Genomic DNA, 27,966 nt, shown 5'->3' with positions numbered 1-27,966 from the left:
CAGTGGACCTTGTACCCCCAGACACCAACCACAAAGCACCAGGTAACAAAAGACCCAAACTTTATTAATTCCCCGCCAATCCCACCCCCGCAGGCCCTCACAGGAAGCCAGCAGAGGTCAGAGGTCACCAGACCTCGGGGCCAGGGGGCCCAAAGCGTCTCAGAAGCTGCTCCTGGTCCTCCAGGTCCTTCCGCACCTTCTTGCGCATGTAGAAGATGGGGCAGTCCCGGCTGTGGGCAGGGACAGGGTCAGAGCCAGGGCTGGCTGCCCGGGGCTGCGCACGCGAGTCCTGACGCCCAGCCCCGGGACGGAGCACGGATGGTTCCCAGGACTTTGGCCCGGGCCTGCTGCCCACCCACCCGCCTTCCCGGGAAAGCTGTTTGCTCAACGGGCACGGTTGGGGGGGGGGGGCGCGCGTTAACAGCGGGTGCCGCTGAGGCCCAGGGCCACCAGCCGTCTCACCTGTCACCCGGTGTGGGAACCCGCCCCGCCCACCTGTTCCCTGGGGAAAGCCCAGCCCCACCCTGGGGGAGGGGGCCAGCACAGCCATTTCCTAGGCAGACACTGGGTGCCTGCCCCTGCCCCACTCGGCAGCCCCGCCCCCACCCCCTGGGAGGGCTGGGGGGAACACTGGCCCATTCTGCGGCCCAGGACACGGAGGGTCAGTGAGACCCTGAAGCCAGGAGGGGGTGTGGGGTGGGGGCGCTGCTGCTTGAGACCCTGGAGTTGGGACCTGGCCCCAGAAGCCGCGGGAGCACACGGGGTCCGGGTGGGCGGCCAGGGCCGGGGCCGATGGGCGTGCGCACCTGGTGCAGATGACGTCCTCGTGCAGGCTGCCCTGGCAGCGCTGGCACTGGGTCCAGAGGCGCGAGAAGCGCTCCTCCAGGGCGTTCAGGTGGGACACCTGGGGGCAGTGGGTCTGAGCAGTGGCCCTGGCCTCGCGCCTCCCCCAGCGCCCCTGCCAGACCCCTCGGGACCCCTCACCTCCTTCTGATACAGCTCCGACTCCCGGGCCTTGCAGAACTTGCACACGGCTCCTGGGGGTGGGAGTGGGCGGCACAGGCGCGCTGGGACTGGGCTGGGGCCCAGCCAGGCCCGGCCACTCCATCCCTGCCCCTTCCCCGCCCGCTGCCCATCCCGACTCCTGAAAGTCCCCGGAGACAGAGAACAAGGGAACGAGTGTGTGGGGAAAACTCCCTGGGGAATCCCCGCGGTGGGGGGCCCAGGACCCTCCTGGGGTGACTGCAGAGAGGAGACCCCCACCCCAGGGCAGGACCCTATCAGCAGTGCCGGCCTGCGGGCTGGGGACCACGGGCCAGGGTGGGTGTGGGCCGGGGCCTGGGCTCACCTTGGTGGCTGAGGACGGTGCGGCAGCCGATGCAGCAGCTCTGACGCTTGGTGAAGGCCAGGAGGCCGCCCACCTTGCTGGTGAGCACGGTCTTGCACCGTGTGTGGTCCCCCCCTGCAGCGCAGGTGTGAGCAGGTGTTGGCCAGTGCCCTCTCCCTTCCCACAGCCCCAGGCACCCCCGCTCATCCCAGGCGCCCCCTTACGCAGCAGCACAGCCTCGGCGCGGCCCTCGCCCAAGATGGGCTCGAAGATGCGCAGGAGCGGCTTGGCCAGCTGCTGCTCCAGGTAGTACTGTGTGTCGATGGGCAGGCTGTGCTCCAGCACGAACAGGGGGTCCTGCGGGCAGAGTGGCCGGCGGGGTCGCACCACACTAGGCCAGAGCGGTGCAGGGCTGGGGGGGGGGCGGGGGGGGGCGCTGTGGCAGCAGAACGCCCGGATGAAGGACATGGAGACCACTGATGGGCCCTCCAGTCATGACTGGGGACCATGGTGTGGAACGGGTCACCGGGTGCGGTGCTGTCCTGTAGGGGGTGGCATCGAGGGGCAGAAGGGGGTCTGGGGTGGGGTCATGGGTCACTGGGCGGTCCCCGGCCACAGGCGCTGTGACCCATGCTGTGGTCCACAGGTGGGTAACCCTCAGGTCACCATGGAAGGGGCAGAGTCCACAGCAATGAAGGATGAAGGGGGCGACTGGAGTCAGAGGCTGGATGAGAACCAGGGACTGCGCAAGGAGCGTGAGGGTCAGAGGTCACAGGGCATCTGGGCGGGATGGGGAGCGTATGGAGGTAAGGGAATCAGAGGTTGGAGAATGAGGGCCAGGGAGACAGAGAGAGGGAGGGAAGCCCTGTGCAGCGAGGCTGGGCCCCTTTGCAGGGGGAGTGAGGGGCAGGTCAGAGGGATGGGGGGCAGGGGGACCCTCCACAAGGCACTGGGAGGTCTGGGAGCAGAGCAGCAGAGCTGACTCCAGGGTGCGCAGGGGGCGGCTGTCAGCCCCACGGGGCGTACAGAGGGAAACACCCTCCGGCCAGCTCGGAAAGCAGAAGTGAGAGCGGGGGCTGGGCGGGCGTGGGCAGCCCAGGTGGGCCCGACCTCCGACTTCATGTAGGCGGCCACGCCCTTGGCGGCACTGATGATCACGTAGGGAACCCGGTCTCCCAGGCTGGGCGCGCTCCCGGGGTCCCGCTTCCTCATCCTGCGGGGAGGCCAGTGGGTAAGGGCAGGTGAGGGCGGGTGGGGCAGCAGGGCAGGCTCAGCTGGCAGGTAGGGCGATTTCTGGACGGTCGGGACCCCGCCTCCCCCCACGGACCTCTCGGCCAGCTCCACATGGGCCTGCTTGCCGGCGTAGTCGGCAGCCGCGCGGGTCAGCTCCTTGGTGATGACCAGCTGCGAGATGTCGATGCGGTTGCACAGCAGGTCTGAGATGACGTCCTGGGCGTGGGCCACAGCGCCCTGGGGGTCTCTGAGGGCCAGATGGGACATCACGAGTGGCTGTGAGGGCCCGGGCGGGGAGGAGCCCGGCCCGGCCACAGGCTGCGCCCCGCAGCTGTCCAACCCCACACTCTTCCCGCTGCGCCTCCGCCAACGAGGAGCTGGCCCAACACCTGCGCCCCAGGGGAGGAGGGCTGGGGCGCCTGGGCCCGCGGGGCGGGGGGCTGGGGCCTGGCCTCCAGGTCTGGGTCCAGGGCCCACACACCGGTCAATGAGCAAGCGGCGGAGCGAGGCGGTGACGAGGTTGGCCACCAGGGGGCAGTTGTCCCTGCGCACGGCCTCCAGGCCCTTGCAGTCCATGCGGTCGTGGGCGTCCGGTCGGGAGGAGAAGAGCAGGCCCGCATAGCGCTTCTTGCTGATGAGCAGGTAGGGGAAGTAGACCTGCGGGTACCCATGGCTGAGACCCAAGACTGCAGGCGCTGGCGTCCGACCCCGAGACGCCCTCCCAAAACTTGACAGACAGGTATGTTTCCCGTGACCTGGGATTGGGGTGCTTGGGCGACCGGACCCTAAGGCCCCAACCCCCGAGCCTGGGAACAGCCTCAGCACGCCAGGGACCCCCAGAGCAGGACCCACAAGTCTGAAACAGAGACTGGGGCAAGCCCAGAAACAGACCTTAACATGAGACCCAGACACTGGGGTGAACCCGGAAAGCCCCCAACCTGGGGCAGAACCTGAGGCAGATGGGCACACCCCCCGAAGAGAGGAGGTGAAGGCCTGGGTAAGCCGGAGGCACAGACCTCTGTGCACTGGGAGGCTCGGAACCCCAGAGCGGTCACACCCTGGGCCTGACCCTGCTTTGGACCCTGGGGATCAAGTCTGGCGTGAGATTTCCTGACCCAAGTCTGCCACACGCCAGGAGCGGGGAGCCCCAGACAACGGCCCCCTGACCCAGGACTTGGCTATCAGAGTCCCCGCCACCCAAGCCAGACCCTGCGCCTGACAGGCACCGCCACACCAGAGACACTCCAAGACTGACAAGGCTATGAAAGCAGACACCGCGTGGCGTGTAAAGCCCAGGCTTTGGAGCTTTTGGAAACCAAGGCCCCGATTCAGAGGAATCCACTCAGCAAAATACCTGAAAGCTGGGGCTCACAAACCCAAAGGGTAGGACACCCAGAGCACCCTGATCAGGGCACCCCCAAAATGGAGACCCTGAAAACACGGGTTCCCCAGATGCCGACAAAGCAGAGGAAGCCCGCATGGAGGCACCTGTAAGCTTTGCATGTGCCCCGAGAAACAGGTTCCCCCAAACTGCCTGCTCCAAGCGCAGGAGGAGTGGGGGCATTTACCTTCTCAAACTCGAGCCGGATGGGGTGAGGGAAGTGGCCAGACACCCAGTCCGCAGCCTCCCGCCCCAGAGCCATCGCTTCAGCCACGGAGGAGACGCCAAACCGGCACATGACAGAGTCAGTGTCACCATACACCACCTGCGGGGATAGGGGGCATGTGATGGAGAGGCCCCCGCCCCCCCACCCCGCCTCAGGCACGTCCGTCCCCAGGTGCGTCCTGGGCAGCAGGCGGCCGGCGCCTGACCTTGGCCGTGGCGCTGTAGCCGTTCTCCACCGTGTACTTGGACTCCACCAGCTGTTTCGTTTGCTCGATCATCTGGCGCCCAAACCCAGTGACACTCTGTTGGAGAGAGAATTGTGGGGTGAGAGAGGGCCTGGGGCCGTCGGCGGTGGGCACGGGGTCGGGGTCCCACCTCCGCTGCTTCCTGGGGGCGTGGGCTTGGGCAGGCCATTCCGCCCCTTCGGGCACCAGTTGCCAAATCTGCGAAATGGGGTGACTGAGCTGCTCCTGAACGGCTGCTGGAGAGCGGGCTCCCGGCAGAGGGGGGCGACTGCATCCGGGCGTGTCGTAAACGCCGGAGCCAGAAGACGCCGCCAGCTCCGTCTCTCCCCACAGAGGCGACATGACATCTGGTGACACCCCTGGCAGCTCCTCACGGTGCCAGACCACTGACATCCACAGTCCCTTCCCTGAAAGCCCGCAGTGCCCACCCTCACCCTTGGGCAACCGGAAATGACACTACACAGTGTCAAGGGCGCCCAGGGAGGGCGCTGCCCCTGCCCCACGGAACCACCTTTCCTGTCCAACAGTCTCATGTTACAAATAAGGAAACTGAGGCCGGGGAGCGGGGAGTACAAGGCGGTCACAACAGGACAAGGGTGTGACTTATCTGTTCTTATCTGTTTGGGTCTGGCCAGAAAATCTTTGAATTTTTAAAAATAGATTGTACGTATCTTTTTAAAGAGAGGAAAAAGGAGGAAGAAAGAAATATCAGTGTGATGTTGCCTCTCATGCACCCCCAAGCGGGGCTCTGGCCCACAACCCAGGCCTGTCCCCTGATCGGGAAGCGAACCGGCGACTTTTCGGTTTGTGGGGCAATGCCCAACCCGCTGAGCCACACCAGTCAGGGCAGAGAAATCTTTGAATTTTAACCAGAGCATTTAGGCCACTTACATTTAGTGTAATTACCCCTTAGAGCTGGGCTTCAATCCACCACTTGACTACCTGCCTTTTATTTATTCCACCCGTTCTACGTTCTTCTTTCCTATCCTTTTCTGGAATGATTCAGAATTTAATTATCCCAACCCCCTGCTCTCAAAAGATTGAGAGACAGAAATAAGGAAAGGGGCTAAGAAAAAGAGACACAGCAGAAACAGAGGGAAGGGGCTGAGAGGAAAGACAGACACAAGGCCAGGAAGCAGCAGCCCCTGATGCGGGGGCGCCCCGAGGGAGCAAAGCTGCATCCTCTCGCCTGGTCTCACTCGGGGACTAGAAAAGCCTGATGGCCAAACACCCCAGGGGGCTGGGGGGCCCCCAGGGACTGCGAGGGGCCAATGACAGGGTGGCATGCAGGGAGGGGCTCACCTTGCCCCAGAAGAGGCTTGGCTTTTGACTAGCCCCTGGCAGTGAACTTCTGAGCTCTGGGAGTGTCCTGCCTGACAATAATCTTTGTCACCTGGGGCCACACCCTATCACCTCGACCTCTACAGGGGCTGAAGGCCAAGGCCAGCCACACAGGGGTCACCGGGCCTACGTGACCAACCTCCAGCGGAAGCACCGGCTGGGGCGAGCTTCCCTGGGGGGCGATGGCCCATGGACACGGTCACACGCCACCGACAGGGGAAATGAGCGCTGCCCACCTGGCTCCTCCGCGGCTGCGGAGGGGGGACGGCCGGAAGCTGGCTCCTGGCCTGTGCCCAACCCTGCCCCGCACGCCTTCTCCTCTGGCCAGTTTTAACCTCTCTCTGTTCACTGTGTCAGATCATTACTGTGAGTGTAACAGCTTCTCTGAGCCTCTGAGTCCTTCTAGTAAATCACTGGATCTGAGGGAGGCCTGAGGCCACCACAGAGACGCAGGTGGTGAGGGCAGGCCCCAGCCCCCGGCCCTGCCGGCAATCCTCCCCGCGCCCTCATGGGACAGGGGAGGATGTGGGCTGGGGTGTAGCTGCTGGGGACACGCGCTGAGGGCACTGCGGCGGGCGAGAGCGGTGGCACTGCTGCTCTCCCCTGGGCCACGGCCTCCGCCTGCCCTGCCCAGTCCTGCCTGGTCCCCCCCCATTTGCCTGCAGAGCCCCTGGCAGCCGCCGCCTGCGTACCCACATTCACCCTTCGGCCTCTGCGCCCCACTAGGTTGGGCGCTGCAGGAGGACAGGAACTCTCGTCCGCTTTGTCACCTGCTGGACCACAGGGCGCAAGGCCCAGCCCACGGAGAGGTCAGGCGGCACTTGCTGAACTAAAAGGGCACGTACGCAGGCACCCGCTCCCAAGGGCTGGCCAGCCGGGCGGCCTGGGCCCGGACCTCCGACCGCAGCCCCCACACGGAGCCCTGGTTCCCCCAGGAGGGCGTTGTCTGCCCCTCGGCCACCCCCTGTGGGGACTGGGCGCTCACCTGTGAGATCTCCAGGCATGGCAGCTTGCCCACCTGGGCGCCAGTGAAGCCGTACACGGAGTTGGCGCTCACTTTGAGCGCCAGCTGCCGCCCGTCCAAGACCTGCCGCCGCAGGGGGTCCGTCTCCTTGGCCAGCTCGGCCTTGGCCCTGGGGGAGGGGGAAGCATGGGCCACTTGGACGGTGTCCCAGGTCTTGTGGGGATGAGAGGCCCGGGTCTGGGCACGGGGGTCCCCGGGGCAGGTTTGCACCGTGGGTTGCAGAGGGGCCAGTGCTGGGGCGAAGGAGGCTGCCTGGAGGGACCCCCTGTGCTAATTCACCCGCAGCCGCATTAAGTGTGGCCTGGCAGCCCTGGGGGGACCCGCGAGACACAGGGATCGCCGGGAGGCAAGTCACTGAGCTTTGCACAGAGGCGGCGGGGCGGGCAGAGCCCCAGAGCCCACCTCTTCCGGGCGCTGAGCAGGTTCTCCAGGATCTGGGGCAGCAGCCCCTTGCGCACGGACGTCTTCACAAATTCGTCCCCAGTAGGTGTCTTGATGAACTGGTCCTCCGTCAGGCTGGGTCAGAGGGTGGGGGAGCGACACAAGGCCTCCCATTTACACCCCGCCACGCTCGGGTCTCCTCCCCGGCCCCTGCCCACGGGCTCTGCCCCTCGCCCCACGCGCCTGAGCGCCCCCTGCAGGCCTGCGGCTGGGGGGGCGGTCCTCGCACAGCGGGAGGGCGCCGTACCCTAGCTTCTGGGCGGCGCCGGGCCGCAGCAGCGTGGTGTAGCACAGGTTGTGGGCCATCATGATGGACGGGTACAGTGAGGAAAAGTCCAGGGTGGCGATGGGGACATCGTAGTACCTGTTAGTGCAGGAGTCAGGGCTGGGCCCCCCACCGCTGCCCCCATGCCAGCCCCCCTCAGCCAAGGGGCCCCACCCTTTAAGGGGCTCGATGACCGTGGCGCCTGTGTAGTCCTCGCCGCCCTCTGTCTTCACCACGGGCATCAGCAGCCCCTCCTGCTTGGCCTGGGAGCGGAGGGGACAGGAAATGGAGGTGAGCGCGGGCACGGAGGAGGGGCCGCCACAAGGGACGAGGCCCGCCCCGGGCTCTGCCCACTGACCTGCCGCAGCAGCTGGGACACCACCTTGACCTGCTGGCCGCGGGTGAGCAGGTAGCCGAGGGGCACGCCGGTGACGCGCGCCATCTCCATGGCGTTCACCAGCACCATGAGCCGCTCCAGCAGCCGCAGCGGCAGGAAGGCGTCCTTGAGGCAGTACACTGCCAGGCGGCGGCGCGTCTGGTCATTCCCGTTCTGGGGACAGGACCGAAGGCGTCAGGGGGGCGGCGTCAGGGGGGCAGCGAGCAGGCAGAAGTCAGGGAGTTGACGGGGGTCAGGGGTCGGAGGGAGGAGGGAGCGCTGTGAAGGGCTGGTGTGCCTGACGGCGAAATCGAGGCCGCGGTGCTGGAGGTCAGGCGAGGGAGTGCAGGGCGAGGTCAGGGGCAGGAGGTTGGGGTCCAAGGCCAGGAAGGCCCTGGAAGGCCGAGGTCGGAGGAGTAGATGAAAGATGGGATCTGGGATCAGGGATCGGGGGCAGGGGGCGGGGTCAGAGGTCTCGGCTGCGGGGGGCACCTGCAGGTCAGTGATGATGCTGTGCTGCACATCCTCCTTCTGCTCCCCCAGGAAGTGGAAGCTCACGGCGTTGAGCGTGTAGGAGCGGAGCTTGTACTCTCGCAGCAGCACCTGAGGCAGAGGCGCAGGGTGGGCACAGGCCCCGGGCGGCGGCCCCACGAGGACGCCCCCGCCCGCTCGCCTGCCCGGCCGCACCTGCAGCATGTCCATCTGCACGCGGCCCACCATGCTGACCACCTTGCTGTCCCGCCGGCCTGTCTGCTTCGACTGGAAGGAGGAGTCCCGGATGGTGGAGCGGAGGCCGGCCACGCGGCCCAGGAAGGGGAACCCATGCACCTGGGGGCACAGCAGGCGGGCAGCTGCAGAGGGGGTGGGACCCCTGACTTGGGACCCCCAGGCCCACGCCAGAGGAACAGAGCCTAGATCCCCCATGACTCCCTATAACGCAGCGCTCTGCAGCGGGGCAGGGGGCCGGGAGCAGGGGCCGGGCGGGCGGCATGGGCCGGAGGGGAGGCCGGGAAGCTGGACAGGAGAGCCAGGGGCCTGCAGTTGCAGGGCCGAGGTGCAAGGGCGGCGCCGAGCCACTGGAGGGCTGTCCCCAGATGAGGAGCAGGGGGAGCAGATGGGATGGTGCTGGGTGCAGCGGGAAGGCGGTGGGTGCACGGGGTGGGAGCCCTGAGGAACGGCTGGGGGGAGCCCCAGCAGGGCCAGTATAGGGAGCCGGCTCTGGGGTCGGGAGAGGCATCTGCAGTGGGGACAGCGACCTGGGAGGGACCAGGCAGAGAGGAGAGGCCTGCGCTGGGCTGCCGCAGCGGGGTGGAGCAGGGGGGTGGGGCCCTGATCCAATGCCACCGTGTCCTCAAAGCAGGGGGCAACCGGAGCAGCCAGGGCGGCGGGAGGGCGCCGTCTGAGGCCTGGCACCACTGGGGCCGCCAGAGGTTGGGGGAGGCCTCAGGAGGAGCTGCGCCTCGATCTTGGACTTCCAGCCCCCTGACAGGGAGGCCGCCCGGGCCTGTGAGGTTTGGCCATGGCAGCCCCACGGACCTCACACACGCCACGTGCTGTGTCGGTTCCACAGGCAGCCAGGCTTTGCTACGTCCCCATTCCCTTGTTCCCTGCCGACATGCTTTACCGCCTAGGAGACGAGGCCTTTCCCCCTGCTTGCTCTCTGCGCCTCTGAACACACAGGCTTTTTCTTACTTAACCATAAGCGCCCTCCTCGCATCTGCCAGCGCCACGGTAACCTTTGGGCTTTGAGCAGGGCGGGGACAAGACAGAGGAGGGTTTCGGGCATGCCTCTGGAGCTGCAGGTGCAGAGCCAGCTGGACCACCGCGGGGACAGACCACAAGGGAGAGGGTTGGGGGAGGTATAGGGTGGCTGCCCACACCGAGACGCCAGGGCTGAAGTCAAGCCCCCTCCTCTGCCCACCCTACCTTGAGGTGCTGGGCCCGGGAGATGAGGTAAGGAAGGTCAAAGTTCTGGATGTTGTAGCCGGTGATCACGTCGGGGTCCATGGTGTGGATGAAGGACGACCAGGCCTGCCGGGGGGGCGTGGGCACACACTCTGCTTGTCATCCTGGTCCTCCCCCTGCCACGAACCCTCCCCTCCCCTGGAATGTTCTGGAAGCCCCCAAGAGCAGGCCTGGATCCCTCCTGTCATAGAAAGATCATGCAGTTGCTTCTGGAAATAATGCAGAACCCGGAAGGAAAATGCTCACCCCTCAGTGCGAAGGGGTCTGAACTCATGGACACGAGGCCCAGAGCCAGGAGGGCTCGGAAGATGCCCTAAGCCCGCGGCATAAAGGTTGGGGTGGGGCGGCTAAGGAAGAGGGGGGCGTGGAATGAGTCACCTGCAGCAGCTCTTCCTCCCGCTCGTAGCTCTGCACCTTGGCACCCAGGATGGGGGCGCAGGGCCGCAGGGTGAGCGCCAGGCGCAGGAACGGCTCGGGCTCACCCCAGCGCAGGCCCAGCGAGCAGATCTGGATCACAGGGTCCCGCTCGGGCTCCGGGAAGATGCCTGCGCAGGGAGGGGTGGGGGGTGTCGGGGCCTGGCCTGCCCCCACCCCTCACGACACACCAGGGTGGCTGCAGTGCCCGCTCTCCCCCTGCCTGTCCACTCCTCTCCATCCCCACTGCCCACGGACCCCGCCCTGGGGACAGACCTTTGCGGCCAGCGCACTCGATGTCAAAGCTGAGCACACGCAGGGGTGCGATTCGCTGCCACTCCCCTTCTGGCGGGTGACTGACCACATGCGACCACAGCACGTCCGCCTCCAGCTGACACAGTGTGGTCTGCGGGGTAGGGAGTGTCAATGGCTGCGGGGACCCAGCTCCATGTCCCCCACCCCTGGCAGGGTCCTGCACCTTCCCCTCTGGCCTCAGGACGTATTTCCCAGCAGGCAGCTCCAGCCAGTTGCAGCCCACGATTTCGGCGTCCACCATGAACCTGCAGGGGGATGAGGTCAGAGGCTGGCCAAGGGCAGCGGGGCGGAGGGCGGGGAAGTGAGGTGGGGGCTCGTACCGGATCTCGAAGTCAACGTTGGCCTCATAGGGCGCAAAGCTGGGGGTGCCCAGGCCTGCCACACGGATACCCTGCTCCAGGAGGCGGCGCGCGGGGGCCATGAGGCGGGGCAGGGCCAGGGTGATGCACAGGAACGGGGAGGGGCCGTGTCCATGGTACCCGAACATGCCTGCGGAGGACAGAGGAGCTGGCACCGGCTGGAGCGACGACGCCCCCCCCGGCCCCCGGCCCCCGCGGCACTCACTCTCCCGGGAGCACAGCTCCACGGCCAGCACGGCCGGCCCCTTGAGCTCCTTCCCTGCACGCTGGTCCCGGCTGATGGCCCCGTTCAGCTCCCGCTGCAGGTCGTCCAGGTGCTCGGGCCCGAAGCCTGGGGGTGGGAGGGCTGGTCAGAAGGGCAGGGGCCACCAGGTGGTCAGCGGTGAGGCAGGTCTTCTGGGCTGGGGCTACTCACCAGGGGGCGCGGGGGTGTAGAAATAGGGCGCAAAGCCATGGATGTGGCAGCAGACGGAGACACCCTCATCAGTGACCCCAAAGGCGCGGAGCACAGGCACAGAGCTGTGGGACGGGGGAGGCGCCCCAGGCAGGGGACGCGCTGGGCCTGCGGGTGTGACGGGGGAAGGCAGGATTGCCCCCAGGCTCCTCCAAGGCTTGCCGCCCCCACTCCTGTGCTGGGGACACGGCCCCCCATTTCTGTCGCCTGAGGTGCTTCAGCCCGCGTCAGCCTCCTGCATCGGCCACACCCCCGTGTCTAAGCCCTTCCATTTCCATCCTGTTCCCTATAGGTCCACTCTCCACCCCCCAGCTAGAAGGAACCCCAGCCTGCTTTTGCAAAAAAAATAAAATTTTTTTTTAAGTAAAATCGCCTTGGTGTAGGTGTGGTGTTATGAACTTCAACCCGTGTACAGCTCACGCACCCACCACCAAAGCCGGGGTACAAGACAGTTCTGTCACCCCGAACAGCTCCCTCGAGCTGCCCCTGTGCAGTCGCACCCGCCCCGCCCCGGGCCCCGCACCTGCGCTCTGACCCCCTCGCTGCCCACCCAGGTCAGGCTGCCTGGGATAATCCCCACACAGAGCCAGAGGGGCTAACCTGGCCCGGGCCCCACGCCAGGAAGGCGCCACCTGCCACCCACTGGTCCTGTCCCCAAAGCTCACCCACGTAGTGGTCGATCTCCAACTGCTGGAAGATGAGGGGGTCCGTCTCGGGGTTCAGGGAGGGCGGGGTGGGCCGAAGCCAGCGGGCATCTACCGCCGCCGTAGGGAACTGCCCTGCGGGGGGAGCGCGGGGCTACGTGGAGCTGTGGTCCTCCCTCAGGCGTAAGTTACTGCCCTCCCAGCCCAGCCCGGGAAAGGAAAGCCAAGTGGACGTGGTGGTCTGGCTCAGGCAGGAAAGAGGAGAGACTGCCAGATCAAGGGTCAAGGTCAGACCAGAAGCGGCAGGCAACAGAGGCGGCACACTAGCACGGGATCAAAGGTCAACCCTTTGTGGCTCCCAAAGTAGGTCAGAGGCCAGAGGTTACAGGTGAGCCCTGCAGCTGACTCTCAGTTTGGGGGCGGGGTGGGTGGGGGTGCAGGGAGTCCCCACTCCGGGTCTCACGGTCTGCGGCCCCCTCCAGGGCCGGCTGCAGCTCCTCCTCCTCCTGTTCCTGCAGCCGGCGCTCTGCTTCCATCTCCTCCATCAGCGCCAGCTCCTCCTCAAACTGGGATGGCCGGGGCTCCTCATCTTCGTCCCAGAGGCCCCCGCGGGCCCGCTTCGGGGGCACCCCGGGCCCAGGGCCCGGCCGCCTCTTCTCATGCATCCTGCTGGGCAAGTCGGGGCTGGGTGAGGCTGTCTCCTCCAGGGCCTCCCCTGCGCCCACCGTGACGGCGAGCCCTGGTGTGCCCCGGGGGCCTCAAAGGGCCTGCGAGCCTGCGGGCCCGCGGCTCGCAGGCACGTTCCAGATGCTCCGTAATCATTACCCAACCGCGCGCTCTCCGCCGCAGTCTAACCCTGGCCTCCCAGGTCGGAGCCCTGCACATCCGTTTACTTGCCCCTTGCAGACCCCTTGTCATGGGCCGCGCACACCCTGTCCCCACCTCAGTCACAGCCTTGGTCCTGACACCCCTCCCTTTCCCATAAACCCCTGTTCTCGATGCCCTCGCCCACCTGTCACGCCGTCAGCCCAGGCCTTCGCGCAACACGCCACTGGGAGGTGCGTGCCTCCTCCCGGCCAGCGCTGTGCTGGCTGCCAGGGAGGGCCTGGGGCACTCGTCTGATCAGGTCCCTTCCCGGCCAAACACTCTCTGAGGCTTCCCGCCCCATTCACATGCAAAAACAAGGGCCCCCTTTACTCTGAACTCTCCCGTCCCCTGGACTCCCCAAGAGCCGATGTGCTGCCACCTCTGCCCGTGCCGTCTCTGCCGGCACAGGTGAGAGGCCCGCATCAGACCATTAGTTACACACATTTATGTTTTCTTACTTGTACCCTGTGAGGAATTGTTCTGGGGTCTATTTTGGCAAGATGTATTGATACAAAGGTGCAAGATGTATTGATAAAGGTCTAATCCTCTGGTAGGTTAGACCAAAGACTGTACTCAGGTTAAGCCTCTCCGAGCTGGTAGCTTCGCTGCGGTTTGGTGAAAGAGAAAACTAAGAAAACACACGCAAGCATTCAGAGGCAAGTGGCCATGTGTGCAAGCTACTCTGAAAATATTCTTTAAGTGCGCAGTGCAAATCATAACAAAAAAGGTGAACTGTGAAAAGAGGTGAATCTGGGTTCACTTGTTCTTTTTTATTCTTTCAACCTTCCTGTACATTTGAAATTATTAAAAAAGAAAAAGTTTTAAAACAGTACACGCCTTAGCATCGGGCTGAGACCCAGCTAGAAGGGAGAAGGGGATTAGGGACAGGTCAGCTGCCCGAGCTCAAGGAAATACCTCTGGATCCCTTAACCACCCCCCCGAGTCCGTCTCCCTTTGGTCCCTCGCCTTGGAGCTGCCACAGGCAGCCCAGTTTGAAACTACATTTCCCAGGATGCACTACTGGGCAACGGTCACATGACTAAGTTCTAGCTCAGGGACCCAGGCTGACTGGAAGGCCGCCCTCCAGCCTCTTCTCCCTTCCGATGGATGGCGGCAGCATGAACATGGTGGCAGGGAGCCAACCTTGACTGCCAGGACCAGGCCAACACTGCAGGGAATGCAGAGCTACAAGATGGAAGGAATCTGGGCCCTCAACCTTCTGGAGCAGAGCTGCCTGCCCGTTTTGCACACCTGCCTACCGTCGGATGGCTCCTGGAGAAACAGATTTGTGTCTTGCCTGGATCCCTGTGCCTTGGAGCCTCTGTTATAGCAGCTTTGCCTAGACCTTGACAGCACGGAAAACTCCTGAACTGACTGGGATGAGTCACAGCAAATGTCGGCCCCCAGTGGCATATTTCTCAGCATTAAAAAGGAGGCAGCTACTGAGACACACAGAGGATGGATGGCCTCAAACACGTGCGGAAGAAGCCGGACACAGGAGTACACGCTGGGGGAACGGGGAGTGACTGCAAAGGGCTATGGGGTCTCCTTTTGGGGTTGATGGAAATGCTCTGGAACTAGAGAGGGTCTGGCGGCTGCATGGGATGGTGAACATACTAAATGCTGACCTTACACTTTAAAATGGTTCATTTTACCTCATCTTTAAAAAGAATATATATTGTATGATGTGTACAGACTTTTAGAATCGACTGTCTCTGGTGCTAGAAACCAGACTAGTGGCTGCTTCTGGGGTGGGAGAGACCGAGGGGGGGCAGGGGGAATCTTCTCGGGGGATGGAAACACACTGTACAGCAGCCGTATGCCTGACACCGTACATGTCACTGTAAATTAGGCCTCAGTGAAGAACGTAAAAGTAGGGAGGCCACGATTCCACATCCAGGGGTTTAGGCTACAAATATACCATCACACGATAAAAAAACTGCATTTATGAGGTTATTTCCGGCAGCACTGTTTGCAATCGCAAAAGACTGGAAACCACCTAAATGTTCTCCCCTGGCGGGGGCATTGTTTGAATAAATCACATTAATTCCACCCTATGGAATATTATGCAGCTGGATAAAGGAATGAGGAAGTGCTCTGTGTACTGATATGGAGGGCTCTGAAAGACACATTGTTAGGGAGAGAAAGCAAGGTGCAGTACAGTGGACCAAGAGTGTTATCTTTTGTATTACAAAACAAACAAACAAACAAAAAAAAAACGGTTTTAGAAATCAAGGGGCAGCCCTGATGGGTGTGGCTCTGCTGACCGGGCACCACCCCAAAAGCAAAAGCCTGCGGGTCTGATTCGGGTCCAGGCACGTGCCCAGGCTGGGTCTGGTCCCCCGTCCGGACACGCAGGCGAGGCAACCAATTGATGTTTCTCTCTCACACTGACACGTCTCTCCCTTTCTTTCTCCCTCCCTTCCCCTCTAAACAAAACAACTACATAAATTTTTTAAAAATGCAGGGCACAGGAGGCTGAGGGGCTTCTTACAGGAACCCAGAGGAGCGGCCAGGCCTGGCCTGGCAGGGGTGGGGCACGAGGGGGCCGCCAGGCTGCCCTGGGTCAGCGGGCTGTGGCCCAGCAGGGGCGGTGGGAGGGAAGGGGTCGCCAGCGGCAAAATCAAGCTCCTTTGCTAGTTCCCTATCCCGGGCACCGCCTTAACGCCGCCAGGCAAGACAGCATTAGAGGGAGGTGGCCCGGGTGCCCTCCGGCTGCAGGTGCTTGGCGAAAGCTGTGCTCTCTCCCTTCTCACCCCTTCAGCAGCCGATCCTGACCAGCACCGCACCAGTAACACGCGGGGTCCCCGCCCTGGGTGCCGGTCTCCCCAGGACCCGCACTCCCTCCGCGTTCTCACCGTTTCACCCAATCTCAGGGCTGTAAACACCATCGTGCGCCCAGCACACCTGCCTTTGCGTCTGATTTCTCAGCCCAGACCTCTCCCCAGGCTCCAGGCCGACGGCAGCCCCCGCTGCCCGCACTGTGAGGATGCCTCTTCAGGCTCCTCAGACTCCAAAGCCAGCTCCTGACCTTCCCCCACACCCGCCCCTCGCCCCCACGGTCTCCCCCAGTTCAACAAACAGGAGCTCTCCTCAGGCCAACAATGGAGTCACCCCAGCTCCCTCCTCCCCGCTCTTCCCCTCAGACTGCACCCTTGCTCCATCTGCAAATCCCATTAGCTCTGCCACGGCCTGAGAAGCCCCGGCCCGGCCCGGCCCCCTGCCTGGTCCCTCAGCTCTCTAAGGCCTTCGCGGCTGAATTTTGAGCACTGCTGTCTGTCTGACTCCCCCTGCTGGAAGGCGAGCTTGGTGAGGGCCAGGACCCTCGGTTTCGTTTACTGAGGGAGGATCAGAGTCTACAGCAATGACTGAGACGGGGAGGGTGCTCGGGGAACACCTGCCGAAGGAAGGAAGAGCCTCTCCCGGGCCTCCCTCATCCCACCCCGCCCCTCGGGGTGCTCTCCACACGGCAGTCGGAAGGGTCCAGCACACACGCGGCAGGCCAGCCCATCCCTGCTCTGCTCAGAGCCAGTCCCTGGGGCCCGTCTCAGCCTGAGCTAAAGTCAAGACCTCATCGTGACCCTCAAGGCCCTGCACGATCGCCCCCGTTTGGACACCATGTCCCCACTCTCCCCATTGTCCACTAGGCTCCAGCTACCCGCCTCCTCTCTTGTTCCTTCAGCACCCCAGGCGTGGTCCTACCTCAGGACCTTTGCACACGCTATTCCCTCTATCCTGCCAAATGTTCTTCCCCAGGTGGCCCTACGGTTTCCTCCGGCCCCTCCTGCAGGCCTTTCTTCAAACGTCATCTTTTCCGGAAGGACTGTTTAGAAGTGCGACCCCAGCCCTGGCTGGTGTGGCTCAGTGGATTGAGCACCTTCCTGCGGACTGAAGTGGCACCAGTTGGATTCCCAGTCAGGGCACAGGCCTGGGCTGCGGGCCAGGTCCCCAGCTGGGGCGTGTGAGAGGCAACCACACACTGTTTATTTCCCTCTCTTTCTCTCTTCCTTTCCCTCTCTAAAAACAAATAAAATCTTTAAAAGTGCAGCCCTGCTGCCCCCTCCTGCCGCTCTCTAACACCGTTCCCTGCTTCGTTTTTCTTGATGACACGGATCGCTGTCTGGGGCCCTGTGTCAGCCCTCGGAGCTCTCAAAGTGTGGTCCCCGGGTCCGCAGCTTCAGTTCTGGGTGGGAGCTTGTTGGATGTCAGTTGTCAGGCCCTGCCCAGACCCAGGGAATCCGGCGCTTGGGCTGGGGGGGCACCCAGCACCCTGCACTCAGGTCTGCAAGCCACAGCCCATTACCTTGTGTGTTCTCTGTCCCTACAGGGAGAATGGGTGCTGAGAGAGCAGGGATTTTTGTCTTTTGTTTCCTGCTATGTCTCATGTGCCCAGAAGAGTGCCTGAGAGAGAGAACGTGCTCAATAAACATTTTCTGAAAAAATGAAGAAGGGAACTCATGGAATTGTTGCAGACTTCTGAGGTAGGTGCTGCTAATGACCTTCCAATACACACAGTCGCTAGAACCGAGGCCCAGCGAGGCGAAGCTACCTGCCCAAGGGGGCACAGGCAGATCACGGGGCGAAGCCGGGGTTCAGTCCCAGGCAGGCTGGACAGTAGAGCCTACTGTCGACCAGCACCCCAGGACCTGGTCTCGGGGTGGGCAGGGGAGGGACACAGGCGAACTGCCCTCTGCCCAGCGGGGCCGACCCATTGGGCCTCCAGCGTTCCTGCTGCCCTTGTCACAGCTGAGGACAATCTGGAGTCTGTCTGACTCCCTCACCAAACAGGGACCCCTCGAGCGCAGGGCAGGGCCTGGCACTTCTCTGAGTCCCGAGATCACCCAGCACAGGACACGGCCTGGCGAAGTGTCTGCCGAACGAAATCCTCCGTTTTCTCGGGCACCTAACTCCTCTGCATCCTCAGAGACTCAGCTCTGGCGCCACGCCTCCCAGCCGATCCGCTGCCCGCCCCCGCGGCTCCCACAGCGCCTCGTCCTGCTTCCACAGCTGCGCGTGGGCACCCCCAGCCGGGACGGCTTCAGGCTGTGAGCGCCCCCGAAACAGGGTCAGGGGCTCACTGAAGTTGAGGTCCCCAGCAGAGCTGGCACGCTGGCCACTTCAAGTTGTGTCTGTTCAGACTGCTCTCCAGCGTCACCAACGCCGGAAGAGCGCCCAGGAGGGAAGGGCGTGGCAAAGGCCCTGAGTGGGTCAGGAACCTCTCTAAGGAGCAGGAGAGGCCTGGGTGGGGAGATATGGGAAGGAAGGGGAGAGACAAGGCAACAACAGGTTCCTGGCACAGGTGGACTACAAAGTTAGGACTCTGACATCGCCCCCTTAAACCCCGCCCACTCACTCCAACTAAGCTCCACCCACAAAGCGGCACTGCCAAACCTGCTCTCCCTCAGCCTTCTCCATCCAGCCTGTCGCTCAAACCACAAACCCCTGTCACCCTGGGCTCCTCTTCCCTACCTGTCCCGCCAGCTCAAACCCCAAAGGCAACCTGACAGATTCTTTCCACCTGCATTGCAGGAGGAGCCGCCTACTTGCCTCCTAACTGGTGTGTCTCCCTCCTTCCCACTCTTGCCCCTTGTTACCCTTCCATCTTCACTCAGCAGGTGAGTTTCTCAAAACGCAGGGCAGGTCATGTTGGCCCAATGCTCAAAAACTCCCACGGCTCCCTGCTTAACCCAGAATAAAAGCCAAAGCCCACAGCAAGGTTTACAAGGCCCTACAGGATCTGGTTGCCCATCTCATTTCCATCGTCACCTGCTCTCCGTTCCGTTTACAAACACACGAAGCTCCTTCCTAACTCAGAGCCTTTGCGCTTTGTGGTCCCTCGGCCCGGGTTTTTCTTTACACGGCTGACCTCTCTCCAACGTCACCCCCTCAGAGAGGCGATTCCTGACCACTCCAGCCAAAGAAGCAGGACACCCTGCTGTACTTCACTTCGGATAACGCATCAAGCGCTGCTTTATCATAATTACTTATTACTTGTCCACTGCCTGTTTTGGCCTGAGGCAGGAACCTTCTGTGACTAGTTCGTGCTGTAGCCCTTACTTCTATAGCAGTGCCTGGCACAGAGTACTCAGTATTTGGTAAATAAAGTATGACACCATGCCCCCACGTATATAATTCAGTCCCCTAATGCCACCGGGATTCGGTGGCCCCAAAGACCCTCTAGAATGCGTCCCTCACCTCGCCCCGGAGCCAGGCGGCCAGCGATGGGCTTCCAGCAACAGGCCACGGGATTCCCGCCCCCGGTCACATCCCCTCGGTCCCCCGCCCTGGCCCCAGCCTCACTTCCGCGCACCTCTGAGCCTAGAGCGGTCCCTCCCGCCGCCACGCCCAAACGACCCCTCACAACCCTCTCTCAGGCCTACGCTCTCGGCTCCTCAAATCCTGCTTCCCTGCCAGGTGGAGTCCCTTGCAATTCCCCTTCTTCCTTTACTTACCCGCTTCAAACAGCGCTTCCCGCCACAGACTACGCCGCCGTGACCCCTGACTCCCGCGCGCGCAGGCCCAGAGCCGCGGCGCGCCAAGCTGGGCCACGCCCCTCCGGCCCAAGTAGGGCGAAGCCACGCCCAACACGGCCCTGAGCCACACCCCATCCTTCTAAATAGGGGGCAGACCACGCCCCTCTTTCCAATTTGGGATGTGGCCGCGTCCCCTCGTGGGCAAACCCGGCCCCTGTTGACTTAATACCACCCAAAGTTACGCCCCTACTTGCGGTCGCCGCTAAGCTTCGCGTAGGCCGCTCGCGCAGCCGCCCTGGGACACACTCCCCACCCCGCAGCCCTCCGGCGCTGCGCGCGCATTCTCCGTACCGCCCCCCCACCCCGCCCCCGGCAGCCGCCTGCTGCCTGAGGCCACTGCCAGAGGGCCACTTGAACATCGTGTCCATCCTACCACCGGCAGCCTGACGTCTGCCCTTCGTGCAAAGGCTGGGCTATACGCGCGCAAGTCCCAGCCTGGTCTGTTCTCTCGTCTCACGGCCTCAGTTTCCCCATCTGTAAACTAGACTTAGAGCGGGGTGGGCACACCTGTGCGGCGCCCTGCTCTTTGTAACTACTGTAATTTCTGCCCTCCCCTTCTCCGTTCTATAAAAACACACCTTTCAGTACCCAGCCCATCTCTCCAAGCAAAACCCCCTTCACCTGCGGCCAGGACGTCCATCCTCCTCACTTCCCTGTCCCCTGGGGGCCTGGCAAACCGGAAGGAGGAATTAAGAGAACTCCATGGTCCTCCTCATTTGAGCTAACCGGGGCCTCTCGCCTTCCACATCCCTCACGTGCCCTTTAACTTGGAGGCGCAGGTTCCTCTTCTCACAGTTTAGGTCTCAGCTAGGACATGATCTTTCTGAAGCCTTGCCTGACCTCCCCTCCAGCGCCCACCCTTCTACTTGCTGCTCCCATTAAAGCCCCTATGCCCTTACATTCTAGCTGTCCCCGTATGTCCCCCAGACTGTCAGCCCTGACTTACAACCACCTCTGAGGAGGGACTTTGTCTTATTCACTGACGTTTCCAGTGCCTAAAATTGTATTTAACATATAGTAAGTGCTCCACACATACTTGTCATATGACATGTGGGTTCCTAGAACAGCCACAAGTGGCTTCAGCAAGTATTTGTTGACTGAGTGAAGGCTCCAGTCTCTTGATCACTTAAATTCTCCTTGTCTTTTATGAGCTGACTCCAAGTTGCCTTGTACAGGGAGGTGACCCTGAGACCATCAGGGGCCTCTCTGGGACCCCAAACTCCGGTGCCTGGTCACTGTGAATCCCCCCACCCCCACCCCCCACTCGCCTAGCACCTGCTCCGGGGGCCAGTGTAGACGGACACCCTGGCGGTCCATTTCCTGTCCAACTCGGATTCACTCTGGCTTAGGGCAGGTTTCTATTCATATTTTATTTTCCTGTTTTTGTGTGTGTGGTTTTTTTTAGTTTTTATTAAATAAAAGGAGCAGAGGGGGGGGGGGCCTGTGGTCTCTTCAGGCTGTGGGAAGAGAGCCATGGGCCCTCCTCTCCTTCTGTACAAGGTGCATTGCGCAGTGGGCTTGAGGTGTAAGCTGGGCGGGGAGGGCAGCTGGGAGTGCTTGGAGAGGTCAGAGGTCAGGACCTGTGACCCATCCACACCTCCCAGGAAGACTCAGTGGGCAGGGACGAAGCTTCCTGGACCCTGACCAGGGCTTCTCCTGAGGGCGAAGGGCTGGCAGGGCCCGGGCCTGTGCGCCAAGCCGGAAGGTGGGACCCCAGGCCCCGCTCCTTCCCACCCCAGGAGGAGGAAGGGGTGACCATGTCCATTTGCTGGAGAGTGCAGGGCTGTGGGGCAGGGTGGCCAGGCCCTTCACTCGTGGACATCCCAGATCTCAGACAGCAGAGGCGGAAGCTTCTTGTCCTGGAGCCGCAGGGCGAAGACCTGCTCCGAGTGCACGGAGCTCAGTGTGCGCAGGCTCACAAGCTTCATCAGCATGCGAGGGAACCGCAGCTGGTCCTGCGGGGGGCGGCGGGGGGGAGAGGTGGGCGCTGGCCAGGCCCTGCTCTGTGAGGCTCTGGGCAGCCCGCCAGGACTACTGGGGGCCCCCCTCCCCAGGATGAGCCAGGGGAGTCAGTGTGGGCAGAGGCTAGCGACAGCTCCGTGGTGAGGGCACGTGACCCCGAGGACAGGCTCCGTGAAGAGGACACCGGCCAGAGCTCAGAGTGCCACCAGGGGGGCCGGGGGTCAGACAAGCCAGGGTTGGACAAGGATGCACAACCCCAGCCCCAGGCTGACGCCACGTGGGCCTGGACTTTCTGTCCCCCCCACCCCAGGACGGCAGGGATGTGTCTGTTCTGCCAGCGGGGGCCACGCTCTGGTACCTGCGGCCTCTTGATGCGTGTGTAGGAGAGCAGCGCCTCCACGTAGGGCTGCTGCAGGGCCTCCACGCGGCTCGGCTCCTGCACGTTGGGCCGATCGGCAGAGAAGATGTTGATGGCGATGAGCAGGGCGTACTCGGCGTCGTCCAGGCCCAGCCGCCGCATGGCCCGTGAGAACTCGAAGATGGGGTTGATGAACTCCACCTGCAGGCCTGCAGGGTCGGGGGCCCACCTCATAAACACGCCCACCCGAAACGGGCCCCCACGCCCGGACCCTGATACTGCCCAGTGGGGTGGGGAAAACAGCCGCCGTTGTAGTGTTCCGGTCACTTCTGCTCCCCTCTGTGTCCCCACTGCCTTTGATACAAGTGCCTGGCACGGGGTGGGTGCGCCATAAATCTTGCCTGAGCGAGGGAATGAGTAATGATAGCGACCATTTATTCAGTATTTTCTACCCTATCACCACCTTCGCTTCTTCCTGGCTTCTCGGTACCTCTGCTCAGGAAAAGGAAAGATTTTTACACCTAAGTCACATTGTGTCACCCCCTGTGGCTGCTTCCATTGCTCTCAGGATAGAACCCAAACTCATTCTTAGCAGTGACTCATTCCTTCATTCATCAAACTTCACTGGGTACCACCACGTGCCAGGCCTCAGGTTGAACCACTTACAAGACAAAGTCTGTGCTCTGTGGAACTTACATTTGGGGGTGAGGGAACAGGTAATAGAAAAAATACATAACCTGTGCAGCTTGTGAGATAATGGTGAGGTTTGTAGATGAAGGGAACACGGGGAAGAGAAATAGGGACTGCTGAGAACCACGTCAGCACCTTAGATGAGGTGGTCACTGGAGGGTGACACTGTAGGAAGGCCTCGCTGTAGGGTGACCTCTGAGCAAGGACTGAAGGAGGGGAGGGAGTGAGGCATGAGGATGTCCGTGTCCCAGGTAGGGTACTACTATCTGTTCTGCCCAGGCCTGGGTAGCCTTCCGGGCCACGAGACAGTCCATGTTAAAACTGGGAAGGACGCCCTGGCTGGTGTGGCTCAGGGGATTGAGCACCGGCCTGCGAACCAAAGGGTCACCGGTTCAATTCCCAGTCAGGGCACAGGCCTGGGTTGCTGGCCACGTCCCCAGTGGGCGGGGGTGTGAAAGGCAACCACATACTGAGGTTTTTCTCCCTCTCTTTCTCCCTCCTTTCCTTTCTCTAAAAACAAATAAGATCTTAAAAAAACAAAACAGGGAAGGAACCAGGCAAGCCAGGATGAGCCGGTCACCCTAGTTCAGGTGAAGGGACCAGCAAGTACAAAAACTTTGAGGCCGGAGCACATTCGGTGGTCTCAGATAAGAGGGAGGGGCCCGGTGTGGCTGGAGCAGGGTGAGCGAGGGTCCCTGGTACTCTTCTCCCGGGGAGCTGGGAGCCACGGAGGGCTCTGAGCACGGGGAGGTGAGCCGACTGGGGTGTTCACAGGATCCTGCTATGTGAGCAGACACACCGCGCAGGGGGGAGGTGGGAGATCGGTGAGGGCCCCCTGCAGTGTTCTGGGGAGACAACTGGGGCCTGGCCCGTGGCAGTGGCAGAGGACGGGGGGGCATGTAATGGGACCCCAGCCTTTTCTCCAGCCTTATCTCTGCGCGCCTGCCGCCTGGGCTTCCTTGTAGTTCCTTAAAACCGTCCAGCTCTTCTCCATCTCGGGCCTCTGCACACACCGCACGCCCCCCCACCCCCCGGCCCAGGAACACTCTCCCCCGCCCCTGTGCTCCCCTGATGAGCTTGCACTGAAAGGGTTATGGGGACAGTCCTGGGTGTTGGGGAGGGCCAGGGGTTGGAGGAAGGGAAGAGGGAGCTGGAAGGAGGCATCGGGGAGTGCAGAAAGGTGCCCGAGGGAGAGAGCAGGACGCACTGAGACAGCAGAGGCCAAGCGAGGGCTGAGCACGCAGGCCTGGGGGGGCCGCGCTACTCCCCACCTCCCTTTGCCTAGGCGCTGCCCTGAGCCCCGAGCACCTCGGGCCTCGGCTCACCTGCACTTCCTTCGGCAGCCCCCACCTGCGTCACACCCCCAGTGAAGTGCTCCTGCGGGGCAGGGGTTAGGGTGGCCCTGCACAGCTGGGTAGGTCGCGCACTTCGCAATGGATTGAGATCTAGCTTCCCTCAGGGGAGACCAGGTGTGGGAGAACGGAGTTTCTTAATTCCCACCGAGACCCCTCTGTCCCATGTCGCATGGCGCCCTACTGTGCAGAGTCAGCACCCAATAAATATGCTCTGAGCTTACTGCAAGGGCGGCTCAACCCTCGCCCCACGTTAGAGGTGAATGGAGACTCGGGCACCCTTGAAGCAGCCCACCGTCTCCCAGGGAGTAGGGCCCCGCCCCCCGCCCCGCCCTCCGCCCGCTCCCGGCTGTACCTGCGCGGTGGAAGTCGTCCTTGCTGTAGGTGAAGTCCTTCAGGAACGTGATGCACTCTGTCTCATGATTGTAGCGTCTGGCCGTCTCCAGCAGCATGATCTGAGGGCAGTGGGGAGAGGGGTGGGCAGGGGTGTGAGGGGTCCCTCCTCTCCTGGCCTGAATGGGGGACTGATCTCACCGGATCACTCGTGTTCCCTCTGCTCCCCTCACTCCCTAGTTCCCTCAGCTACAGCAGCCTGCGGTCTGCACGCTGGACACTCTGCGCTCTCTTCCCCCTCCTCCAGTTTCAGCACGCACAGCGCCTTCCACTCAGAACACTCTCCCCGGGTTGTTTGGAGGCACAGGGGAAGGGATTTCCATCTGTTTTGTTCATTGTCATACGCCCCGCACTTGGAATGGAGCCTAGCGCACACTAGGGACTTGGTCCTTATTTGTTACCATCGTTTTGGTTCAAGAGTCAACCTCTGAATAGCCTTTTCGGCACATTCTCTACAAGTGTGTCCCTGCAGCCCAATCCTCAATTATTCTCAGCCTCGGCCAGTTTTCTTTCTCTCTTTGGCCCATGGGAACTTCTGATTATTTGTTGAGTACTTTGACATTCTCCCATAGAGTATCATTCCCACAAAGGTGAGGGCCAAGGGGTCTCGCTCGTCACTGCCACTGCGTCTCTTAGCATCCGTCTTAGGGCTTCTCTCTTGGGTTCCTGGAAGGCGGGGGAAGGGTCGTGCTGAAGACAGGCAGGCTGGTTGTTACCTCAATGGTAGACGCTTTCAGGAGGGCGATCTGGTCCTCGCGGCCCAGCTGCAGGAAGCCGGGCACCTGCTTGGCAAAGTCCACAATCTCCTGGACTGAGATGATGGCCAGCTCCGTGAAGTGGGCAAAACGCTGCTGGCGGGCATCGCGGGACTGCGGGTCTGCGCCCAGAGGCCAGGGCTGGGACACAGGGCGGGGGGGGGGGGGCAGCAGCTATTCTTAGGACTCCTCCCAAGAACCCAAGGCCACGGGGGCACCCGGAGGCAAAGCCTGCACCCTGGGAGGCCCCCCCGCTCCGAGCCCCTGCCCTCTGGAGCCGCTCCCTTTCCATGCCAGGCCCTCTGCCCCCTCAAGGCTGCAAAAGGGACAGTACCGTGACTTTGGGCTGGTCAGAGAAGGAGCGTTTGTTGCACTGCAGCTGGGCCGCCACCAACTGCTGGATCATTAGTTCCTGAGCAGCTGTTAACTGGACACCCTCGCCTTCCCCAGAGGCCTGGCCACCCCCGTCGGACCCTCCAGGGGAGGCCCCAGGCCCAGAGGCTGAGCTGCTGCTGACTCCTGGCCCTACGGGCGACTGCTGCTGCTGCTGCTGCTGCTGCTGCTTCCGAATCTTCTTTTTCCGGATCTGTTCTTCTGAGAGGACGCCTGTTGGGGAGACGCAGGCCTCAGCAGAGGCCCCAGGGCTGGGCAGTGGCCAGGCTGGAATGCGCCCTCCCCGGCACTCACACTGCTCCCTCATCCCGGCCTCCTTGCACTTGCGTAGCCGGCATTGCTGGCACTTGCGTCGCATGAAGGCATCCATCTGGCAGGTTCCACCGCCCCGGCAGGCATAGCGCCCGGCCCCGCCTCGGACCACGCTGCGCCGGAAGAAGCCCTTGCAGCCTTCACAGCTGAGTACATTGTAGTGGAAGCCAGAGGCCTTGTCCCCGCACACACGGCACAGCTCGTGGCCCAGCATTTTCGGAGCCGGGCCCTTCTTTCGCTTGCGCTCTGGCTCCTCTGCTGGGTCTGGGATGACTGGGGTAGGTGGAGAGAAGCCGTGAGAGAGCCAGAGGGAGAAACGAGCCCGAGACATGCCCGTGAGAAATCGCAGGCAAAGAGCCGGAATACAGAGGGTGACCCGGGGAGATCGCGATTCAGAGGGGAAGATGTGTATATCAGCGAGCTCCAAAGAATGAATCAAAATTAGTATTGAGGAACAGAAGAAAAAAAATCAACGACAAATCAGAGTCTCCTATGCTCATTTCTCACCTTTCTCCCTTCTTAGATCCCTCCCTCAGCCTCCCATACCAACTCCCAGCCCCTGTCTCTGGGCCCCATCTCACCCACGCTGCTGGCTGAGCCGGCCCCATCAGTGCCTGGGACATCGGGGTCCGGACCCCCAGGCCACGGCTCAGGACGCTCCTCCTTTACAAGGGGTTTGGAAGAGGGGGCGCTGGGCTGAGGGGGGTCATTTCCTGGGAGAGGGAGATACAGTGAGTTTCTCCTGACACGTGTGTGATGGGGCAGTGGGCTGGGCTGAGCTGGGAAGGGAGGGGGTCACTCACCAGGCAAGGGGGTATTCTGGGAACTAGAGGAAGGGGTGGACATGGTGGGGTCACGGAGCAGCCTGCAAAATACAGGGGGACTGAGAGGCTTGTGAGGCCAGAGATTCAGGTTGAGTCAGCCACAGGTCTTGAGGGGAACACCTTTCTTCTATCGCTCCCAGACTCCTCCCACCAGCATACAGACCCAACCCCAGCCCTTGCCAGTCTATTCAAAGCCTCCGCTCCAATTTTAAAAGGACTCGCACCCTCACTCCACAACAGCCTTCTCTAGGCTTCAAGCCAAACTCTCCTCTCGATTCCCTACTCCGTAGGCTCCGCCCACCTCTTTCCAGGTGCTACCCTTGCTACTTCAATCCAGCTCCCCACTCACTTTCTCCTTCCCACAAAGTTTCACCCCGCCTACTCCCCCTCCATCCCCTCGCTACTCAAGAAGCAAACCCATCTCTGATGCTGTCCCCGCCTCCTCCTATTATGCTCCGCCCCTATTTTTCCACCTACGTCCCTCCCAGTCCCATCCAGGTTCCACCCTCACCCCTCACTCCTCCCTTAACGCGCCTTCCGACCACTTTGCCCCGCTCCATCTATACCCTTCCCCCCAGATCCCGCCCCATCTCCTCCCATCATGCTCCGCCCCCACACCTCGCTCCAGGTCCCGCCCCTCTCCGAACTCCGGTGGGGGGCGGGGCTCATGGCTGCGCGCGAGGGTCTCGTGGGCGGTCTCTCGCGGGGTCCCCTACTCCCGTTGCCCTGGAAACAGCCGGGGGCGACGCGAGCTGCGGAAAAGAGGGAGGAGAGACGGGGCTGAGCAGAAGTGCGCGGGGAACTCCGTGAAGCCCCGGGCTTGGGGCTCCTCCCGCGTCTCCCCACACTCGGATGCACCTGGCGTCCGTCCCCTTACTCTGCTTCTCGTTCTCCTCCTCTGGGTACCCTGGGACGCCGATGCCGCTCCGGTCCTCTCAAAAGTAACTTCGCCACTTCTTCCGGCAACCCCACTGCGCGTCACTTCCAGAAAGGGGAGGGGAGTCAGGGGTGACGGACTTCCGGTCCGCGTAGGACCAGCCGAATGGGTTGCCCCGCCGGGAAGTCGTAGACCCTCCCAGTTAGCTTAGCCGGAGGCAAGCAAAAAGAGTTCCGGACCTGTCCAGTCCAACGTGGCCAGTGCCAAACCTTCCCTCCTGGCGCTCGTGCTTCTCTGGGCTCCCGGCAAAAGATTTGCTTGGCATAAGTCTTCCCAGCTATAGCTCCTTCTCGCACAGGGCGGACTTAAAGCACGTTTGTCCCTTCTTGGTTGTTTTCTGGTTTCGTAGATGCGCTGCTTATTGGTTTTAAATAAGTTAATTACAAACCTAGACCCAGAATAAAAACATTTAAAAAGTAACTTGGTGATAGGAAGAATTAAAGAAAAGAGTGTAGCCTTCCCCTACCAAAAAGATACAACTAATAGCTTTTAAGGGAAACTCACAATATTTGAATGGGAAAAAGACGGAAGTTGATGATCAGATCTGTTGGGCTGGCAAAAAGTTCCCTTGGTTTTCCCCC

The 27,966-nt window shown here is 62.2% G+C and overlaps 2 protein-coding genes across 2 annotated transcripts; both read right to left on the bottom strand.

The window, feature by feature from the left end:
* Positions 1–77: 77 nt before the first annotated feature.
* On the bottom strand, positions 78–19,402 carry POLD1 (DNA polymerase delta 1, catalytic subunit). Its single transcript, XM_054588788.1, has 27 exons — positions 19,329–19,402; positions 12,473–12,675; positions 12,031–12,144; positions 11,327–11,473; positions 11,117–11,242; positions 10,873–11,041; positions 10,716–10,797; positions 10,514–10,643; positions 10,202–10,368; positions 9,785–9,889; positions 8,546–8,686; positions 8,351–8,461; positions 7,841–8,032; positions 7,657–7,745; positions 7,465–7,581; positions 7,179–7,292; positions 6,738–6,885; positions 4,373–4,468; positions 4,129–4,266; positions 3,042–3,217; positions 2,655–2,807; positions 2,438–2,540; positions 1,552–1,684; positions 1,349–1,462; positions 985–1,037; positions 807–904; positions 78–230 (listed from the first exon to the last, which is right to left on the bottom strand). Exons 2-27 carry the CDS (start codon positions 12,672–12,674, stop codon positions 125–127), a joined length of 3,324 nt encoding a protein of 1,107 aa, XP_054444763.1. The 5' UTR covers position 12,675; positions 19,329–19,402; the 3' UTR covers positions 78–124.
* Positions 19,403–20,789: 1,387 nt separating this feature from the next.
* NR1H2 (nuclear receptor subfamily 1 group H member 2) lies at positions 20,790–27,419 on the bottom strand. The gene is made up of 10 exons (XM_054588769.1): positions 27,326–27,419; positions 27,067–27,200; positions 26,428–26,489; positions 26,206–26,337; positions 25,607–25,897; positions 25,254–25,525; positions 24,881–25,060; positions 24,127–24,226; positions 21,730–21,938; positions 20,790–21,364 (listed from the first exon to the last, which is right to left on the bottom strand). Exons 3-10 carry the CDS (start codon positions 26,468–26,470, stop codon positions 21,218–21,220), a joined length of 1,374 nt encoding a protein of 457 aa, XP_054444744.1. The 5' UTR covers positions 26,471–26,489; positions 27,067–27,200; positions 27,326–27,419; the 3' UTR covers positions 20,790–21,217.
* Positions 27,420–27,966: the final 547 nt, after the last annotated feature.

The sequence above is a fragment of the Pteronotus mesoamericanus genome, unplaced genomic scaffold, assembly GCF_021234165.1.
Source record: "Pteronotus mesoamericanus isolate MK-2021 breed Mesoamerican mustached bat unplaced genomic scaffold, CSHL_Meso_final scaffold_137, whole genome shotgun sequence".
Lineage (NCBI taxonomy): Eukaryota > Metazoa > Chordata > Mammalia > Chiroptera > Mormoopidae > Pteronotus > Pteronotus mesoamericanus.
Note: the sequence above shows the minus strand (reverse complement) of the source record. Positions and strands in the feature narration are given on the sequence as shown.